Source organism: Mastomys coucha, unplaced genomic scaffold, assembly GCF_008632895.1.
Source record: "Mastomys coucha isolate ucsf_1 unplaced genomic scaffold, UCSF_Mcou_1 pScaffold20, whole genome shotgun sequence".
Taxonomy (NCBI): domain Eukaryota; kingdom Metazoa; phylum Chordata; class Mammalia; order Rodentia; family Muridae; genus Mastomys; species Mastomys coucha.
In genome coordinates this window covers 102,089,935-102,097,972 of record NW_022196903.1, presented here as the reverse complement: position 1 = coordinate 102,097,972, position 8,038 = coordinate 102,089,935, and the positions used below count along the sequence as shown (strand labels likewise).

General features: G+C 42.6%; 1 protein-coding gene across 1 annotated transcript in view; it reads right to left on the bottom strand.

The window, feature by feature from the left end:
• The window catches only part of Edem1 (ER degradation enhancing alpha-mannosidase like protein 1), a 31,824-nt gene that overhangs the window by 17,923 nt on the left and 5,863 nt on the right, over positions 1 to 8,038 (bottom strand). The window contains exons 2-3 of the mRNA XM_031382825.1: positions 4,775 to 4,847; positions 755 to 858 (exon numbers count right to left, since the gene is read on the bottom strand). Coding sequence (XP_031238685.1) covers positions 755 to 858; positions 4,775 to 4,847 — 177 coding nt within the window. The remainder of the gene's footprint in view (positions 1 to 754; positions 859 to 4,774; positions 4,848 to 8,038) is intronic.

Genomic DNA, 8,038 nt, shown 5'->3' with positions numbered 1-8,038 from the left:
GTGGTAAGACAACATGGGGAGGAAAATGAAAAAGTGGGAGATCCTGAGAGACAGGAGGCTACCTTTTTAAATTTATAGCCTTGTATTGTAGATCTATAGATGTCCCATCTAAAAAGGACTGCAACATTTTTCAAACAAATGATTTATCTTTTTCTTGTTTTAGAATAAATAATTTCATAACTTCAATTTCAAGGTTGAAATCTGGATCTGGATTGTTGTGCAGCAAAATAATTTTATTTAAACAAGAAAAGAGTCGACTTTTCACCCTAAAGAAATTCAGTCACAAAACTGGGTACAGGCTGAGTCTACCAAAGAGTTGGCGATAGATAAATGAAAACCATACAATTAGAAAAGACATCCAAAGAGCAAGCAGTGGGTTTTGGTTTTTTGTTTTTGTTTTGGTGATTAGAGAGATACAAAACTTCATTAAAAACATATACTAGCTGGGCGGTGGTGGCACACGCCTTTAATCCCAGCACTTGGGAGGCAGAGGCAGGTGGATTTCTGAGTTTGAGGCAAGCCCGGTCTACAGTGAGTTCCAGGACAGCCAGGGCTACACAGAGAAACCCTGTCTCAAAAAAAAAAAAAAAAAAAAAAAAAATGTGTATATATATATATATATAAACTAAAATGAACATAAATAATACAGGTGGAGCCCATACCCCATTCGGACTCTGGTGGAAATGCCCTCAGAGGAACTAAATCCCTTACCCCCACACACGAAGTCTTCAACCCATCTCATGTGCTACTTTACCTTATTGTAGCTTCAAAGACTTGGACTGTGGAGTCTTTGTCAAAGGAGACAGTGTTGATCACTAACTTGACTGCCTTCTGGAACTCGGACGAGTTTCCCATTATCTTTAAGAAGAGGAATACAAAACAGTAGAGCAGTTGAAACTGACCCGGAAGCGGCAACGCAGGCCGCTGCGTCTATGTGTCTGTACTGCCTAGGCCTTACCATGGTGGGACTGGAAACCATGATACTGCAGGACAGACAGCAAGCCTGTGTCCTACCACTCACTCAAGGGTTCAATCTCCAAATGGTACAACTGTGTGAACCACACGCACAGAACCAATTGCTGGGACATCTGGTCTTCCCACTCCCTTCTCCCCCAAGCTCTGAGCTGACCTTTATTTACAAGGCAGACAGTTTCTAAAAAGTTGTAGAATGGGAGAAAATAAGTCAGAAAATTAAAATGTCACTCTATCTATGCTTCGTAAAAAAAGTCAAGACATCTGCAAAACTAATCAACCTTGCTTGCCATCCAGATGTGTGAGGATTTTGAGAAGTGATATTAACAAAACAGCCTAAAATCAGTAACATAGGCCTTGGGAAATGGGTCTGTGGGTAAAAGTGCTTACCATGCAAGCCTAGCTGGTGACCTGAGCACAGGCCCCTGAACCCATATAAAAAGACAGCACAGCTTGCCCTCTCATCTCCACACCGATATTGTGTGGCACATGCTTGCCCTCACACACAAACATATACACACGGACAGAAAAATAAATGAATATTTAAAAGATAAAAACAAAATGTACAAACTATCTGTTCTACATCCAATTTAAAAATTAAGGTTACTATGTGACATGTGTAGACACAATACCACAGGGTGCTATTCCTTTCTAAAAGGACAAAACCATCACAAAATGCTACAGTTTAACCGACATGGAAATGATTTGATTTCACCCATATTTTAAAACCATTTTTCGTATGGTCATACACATATCCACCAGTAAATAAATAAACGTAGAAATAGATAATAGCATTAAGGAGAAATGATTCTTCAGACACTTCTCCTTTGGGGTGTGCCTTCTCTTACAATACTGATCGCTATGTGTTTTTCAAGTCATATATCTGCTTGTGTATAGAGCAGACTCAGGCTTTCTGATCTCAGCATTCCTTTTTAAAAGATCATGCAATCTTGTTCTGGTTGCATGCAATGATCAGGAGACTCTTTTCCCCTAGGGGTTCTTGCAGCTTATCTGCAAACATCTGTTGAAAATGCTAACAAGAAAGAAAAACCTCAACTTAAGGAACACATGAGAATTGAGCCAACACACTACCATGTTCAAGACCAGCTATTCTATGCTGAAAACCCACAGAAATAGGTTTGCTTCCTCACAGATGTTCTCTAAGAACAATATCTGGTGCACCTGCAAGGTTAATATGATCTCAGATCAGATGGGGAAGGTGATGCAATCTAGGCACACCAACTTCTACCCTGTAAGGTGTCTCATTAGACAGCCAGTGAGCACAAAGTGACCAGGGCACAGAGCTGCACAGGCCTGAGAAAGGCTAACTGGAGGAGGAGGGGCTTCTCAGAATCTTTTAAATGCTGAAGTGCAGCTCCAACCTCTAAGTGCAGCACTCTGGAGGCTGAGGCATAAAGATGGCCACCAGTTGGAGACTGCCTCAAAGAACAAAATCCTCACCTCCTGTGTGCAGAGTCCCAGTCCACCAAAATAAACAACAAACACGCACACATGCCTGTAAGCACATCACTTGCAGTTTGAGGCAGGAAGACTGCTATAAGAACTTCCTGAACCTTACTGTTGAGACCCTGTCTCAAAACTTAAATACAGGGCCAGGAAGATGGCTCAGTAGATAAGGCTACCTGCTACCGAGTTTGTCAACTTGAGTTTGATCCCTGGAACCCAAATGAGAGGAGAAAACCGACTCTACAAGCTACAAGTTGCCCACTGACATGCTGTGTCATAAATTGGGTTAGAAACTATTCACTTAATCAAAAATCTGCAGTCCTACTATGTATGACTTACTGTCAAGTGTGAAGGAGAGTACAACAAATAGTAATGATAGCATCTCTGTCCTTAGCAAGCAGGGGTAGAGACAGGATGGGATGAGCAAGAGGGCACAGGAGGCTGAGCTTGCTTAAGCTGCACACGCACCTTCTCGCTCTCCTATCCCAGCAGCTGGCTGAGTCAGCCTCTCACAGCTCCAGCGCGTTAGCACTAATTACACTGCATTTACTTGTCTGGGCACATTCTGAGAAGTGATGGTGGACACGTAATGGAGCAGCAATCACTCCAGAAGAAAATACTGGAAGGCTGAAAGTGCTCTGCAGCTAGAGTCTAGAAGGAACCCCAGTAGCCCAACCAGAACCGGGACCCAGCCCTCTTTCTGCTATCCATAAAATGAAGGCACACAACATTACCTCCAGCTCTTTCCAAGTCCTGCAACTCTACTACTAGCAAAACACGAGATAAGCTTGGTATAAACTTCCAACTCCTACCTAACAGCTTTAAACATTTCTTGGTGACATTTAAAGGAATCAGATAAATTATTAAATATAGGACTTGATATAAGATTTAGTAGCTTTCTAATAGTAAAGATGTCTCAGAGAGAACAGGCAGGGTTTGTGAAATTACTAAGGAGACTGCAGAACACTGGAAATGTCCCCTGGAACCCACACTCTGTGGTGCTATGCCATGAAGCACGTAACTGTTTGACATGTCCAGTATGTCTTATCACCTTCTGAACATGTCGTGCATTTATGTTTCAAGGTCTCCAGCCTCTGAGAGTCAATGAGGGATGCCAAGGGGTGAGAGGTGTAAAAGCAGGACTCAGCTTGGTAGACCTCATCTGTCATAAACAACGGCCAACACGAAGAAGCAGGAAATAACAGGTGTCTACAGAGAGGGCCACGTGCATAGGAAAGCACCCTGTACAGACACCCCTGAGAAGGCAGTTGCTAGAAGCATTTTAGGGTAGCTTCTGACCCTGAAATCTTCTGGATCTTGCTCTTGAAGTACCATGTTACAAGCTAAAAAGAAGAACGGTAGATTGCTTAAAAGGAGCTAACATAAAATGACCCTTCAGACTGAACTGTTAGCAGAAAGACTTCCAGCTAAAGCCATGATTTAAAGTGAGAGAGCAATTAGGAGAGAGAGGTCCGTGTGTGGAGTAGGACAGGGTCCTAAAAGGAGAGACTGGACCATGAAGTTCCAGGAAACAAACAGAAGTTCTAATTCTTAAAGGCTCTTTAGGGTTTGGGGCAAGTTTCACACTTCATAATTTAGCCTAGTATGGACTATGTACCAAGGGCACAGAGACATAGAAGCTGGAAGGCGCATATAGTGGTTTGAATGAGAAATGGCCCCATAGGTTCATGTATTGGAACACTTGGTCCTCAGCTGCTGGTGCTGTTTGGGGACCTTGTGTGGACCTCTAGGAGGTGCAGCCTGTGGAGGAAAACGTGACTGAACATCCAGCTTCCTGATCTGGCCACCATGCCATGCCATTCCCACCATTAAGGGCTACCCTGCAGAACCATTAAACCAAAATAAACTCTCTCTTCCTAAACTTGCTCTTGGCCCTGGTGCTTCGTCACAATAACAGGAAAGTAGTTAATACAGCCGGTGATCTAATTGTCCAGCCTTCACTATTTGTTATAGTTTGAGCAATGAAGAAATAGCAGGTCATCTGACAGGATTCTTCCTTCAGTTCCTAATTTTAACTAAATAGTAACTAAATTCTCCAAACTGTTAGGATATAGGATGGCAAAGGAAAAAGGTTTCCTAAAAGCTAGCCATGCATTTCTTCTCTGCCCTTAAAGGACAGCCACATGTCCCCTCACTTAGACTTCCATGCTCCCCTGCCTTTATGGGAATAAAGGTCATTAAAATAACTAGCACTCATCAAAGCCTTCTGAGTACAGCATTTCCTGGAACTCCCATTCCTAGGGGAATGAAGAAATACAATAAACCCCCAAACACTTTATTATCCTGATTAAAGAAGAAAAGGCTGAACACTTACTGCAAGTGTATCCAAGGCATCAACCAGAGTCAGAGAGTAATTCCCTAGGACGTCATTGATGTTCAGATTTGAACTGAAAAAGAAAGGATTAAAATTAAACAAAGGCACTTTTCATTTAAAGTGAAACAGAAAAAAGACCATAAAAGGAAACACTCATGAGAAACTAAAACCGTGCTTATGAAGCAGCTGTGGGCAGGGTAAGTAGGGCGTTCTCTCAAGACCAGCAGTGTCTGTGTGTTCACAGGACAAGCAGCTACAGGATGCCAGAGACGCGTGCATAGAGCAGTAGTGAGAAAACTCAAAGGAATGCCAGAGACGGACAAGTCATTCACTCTCTGAGACAGACTGTCAACAATTCCAGATCTTTAACCCTGTCTAACTTCAAAACTCTAATTTCACAATCATTAGGAACTGAAGGAAGGATCCTGTCAGATGACCTGGTATTTCTTCATTGCTCAAACTATGACACAATGAAAACTAATGCATCTGGGAAGGCTGGGCAAACAGTGAAAAGAACCTGGTGTAGCTGAGAAATTCAGATCATGACTTCACGGACTGTTCACCACCCTATTACCACAAAGCCAGAAAATGATTACAGAGGCTCAAAGGGAAACAAAATGATAGTAAAAAAAGAAATAAGTCAACTACTTAATGATCTCACTTGCTAGAGACCAAAGTAAGAAAGCCCTACTTTCATTTCCAGCCACAGTCTCCCTCACATCTGCCGTCCTCCATCTTCTCTGCATGCCACCTGCTCTGGCATCATCTCAGGGTCCCTGTCCTACTTCCTTCCTATGAACAAGATTTTAAGGGCAGTACCTCACAGTTCTGGATGACTTGGTCTGCTGCATCTCTCTAAAAGGCCTCTCAGGGCTGCTAAGATGACTCATTGAGAAAGGCCCTTGATGCCGACTCTCAGAATCTGAATTCAATCCCCAGAACCCACATGATAGAAAGAGAGCACTGACTCCCACACATCACCTTCATCTGTACACAGCACCACAGAGAGCGCGCCTGCACACGCACACACACAGCCCTGTTGGGCTTCATTCAGCATGAAATGGAACTTACAATGAAGAAGCAGGCATAAACAATTCTACATCCAATCTTATCTGAACCTTCCAGTGCTTCTCTTTTGTGTGTGCTAGGCACTTAATGGAGGACAGACAATGTAAAGCAAACAACAAGTGTCCAGAGCGGGTTCTGTATGAACCACAGCAACCCAACAGCATCACTGGAAAACTGCACTTGTTTCTTTTACTTGATTCTCTAAAAAAAAATGTATATGATGTCAAAGGTGCTCTCAGGGTGAGCATTATCGAGTCAAACAAGTCTCTCAGAGACAGGGTCAAGCACACAGGAGCTGCCAAGGGTTGCAGGAGAATCAAAGCAGACAGCAGCCTCATGTCCAAGTCCTCAAGAGCACTTGGCTGGGTTTAAATATTTAACTACAGGCCTATGCCGCTCAGAGATTGAGTGAGCTCCACATACGCATCTCACCAGAAAATCCCACTTTGTTTAGCATCCCAATTGATAAGACTGAACAAGAACCCCATTATCACCTGGCATTATGGCCCTCTCCTGAGTTACTCCCTTAGTCTGTGGAAAGTGGCACCCTCCACAGCTGCCCAGGGCCCGTGGAAGGCACTAGTAATTGTTAGCAACCATGTTCCTTTCCATGTTTACTGTGCTTTTCCTTAGTCCACACATAGAAGGGACACAGTGTTCAACTACTGAAGAGCTGGGCACACAGCCACTGGTAGAATGCTTGCCTTGCATGTTAAGACACTCAGTTTGAAGCTCAACACTGACCTTCTCCCCCAAAACAATAAATCCTCAATAACACTAGCCAAAGAGTCAGTAACAACTGGCAACTGTTACCAGAGTAGGTTGTATTTGTAATTGTGATAGTTCTACTATAGTTGGAAAATCCACTTAAAGATCTAGAATGTTCACTAGAGCATTTTGAAATCTTTCTACCAAATAATCCCAGCACTTAGGAGACTAGGGCAGGTTATCAAGTTCTTTGATTACACAAGACTACATCTCCGAAAAAAAATAATAACAGAAATTATCAAAATACAAGGAAGATAGTAGAGAATGAAATAAAAAAAAAAAAAAGGCTGGTGAGATGGCTCAGTGGGTAAGAGCACTGACTGCTCTTCCGAAGGTCCTGAGTTCAAATCCCAGCAATCACATGGTGGCTTACAACCACCCATAATAAAGATCTGACGCCCTCTTCTGGTGCGTCTGAAGACAGCTACAGTGAATTACGTGGAGCAAGCGGGGCGGTAGAGGTCCTGAGTTCAATTCACAGCAGCCACACACATGATAGCTCACGGCCATCTGTATAGCTACAGTGTACTCATACCCATAAAATAAAATAAAATAAAATAAAACAAAACAAAACAACAACAACAACAAAAAAAAAGAAATAAAAAAAAAATTCAATAAAACAACTGGTTCTGGCCCAACAGCATAACATTGTCCTGCTTCCATTTGTTAGCCCTTCCAGCAGATAACACAGCTCTGCTCTTTGGACATGCTTACTGTAGTCCTGTCTCCCCCAACAGCTCTTGAGGAAGTCAATCTTTCAGTGCAAAAATCAAGAGTACAAGGGATCCCATGTAAGCAGTTGGTAAAATCTCAACTTCCTCCTAAGTCACTGCATGGGAATGAACCCTCAATCTGTGGTGACACTTTGAAGTTCTCACTACCTCTAAACAAACAAAAGGAGGAGGAGAGAGGAGGAGAAGGAAAAGGAAGAGGAGGAAAAGAGGAAGAGAAAAAGGAGAAGGATGGAGGAGGAGAGCAGAGAGGAAGAATAAGATGGTGAAGAAGATGATGACCACAATGCCTGCTCGAAAATCTTTGACTACAAAGTAGCTAATAAAATCAAGAAGACATGTTGTTGGGAAAAGTGCTACAGTTACTCAACCTGTAACAGTTTGGAAATTGTATCTGTTCTGTGTAGGCAGAAAGATAACACAACAAATAGTGCACACTCAAGGACTTAGTAATCCAGAGAGAAGAACAGGACAGGAAGGTAAATATACATGGTGCTCAATTCTCAAACAAAGTTAAAATCAAAATGGAGGCTCACCAGAAAGAGGTCAAGCCTGAAAGGAACAAACCAGGAAAATCAGCTTCCACAGCTCAAGCAAAACTTGAGCCTGCTTCTAAAAAATGTCTGAAAAGAGAATTCTAAAAGAGGCCATCTCTCAATCTCTCAATCTCTCTCTCTCTCTCTCTCTCTCTCTCTCT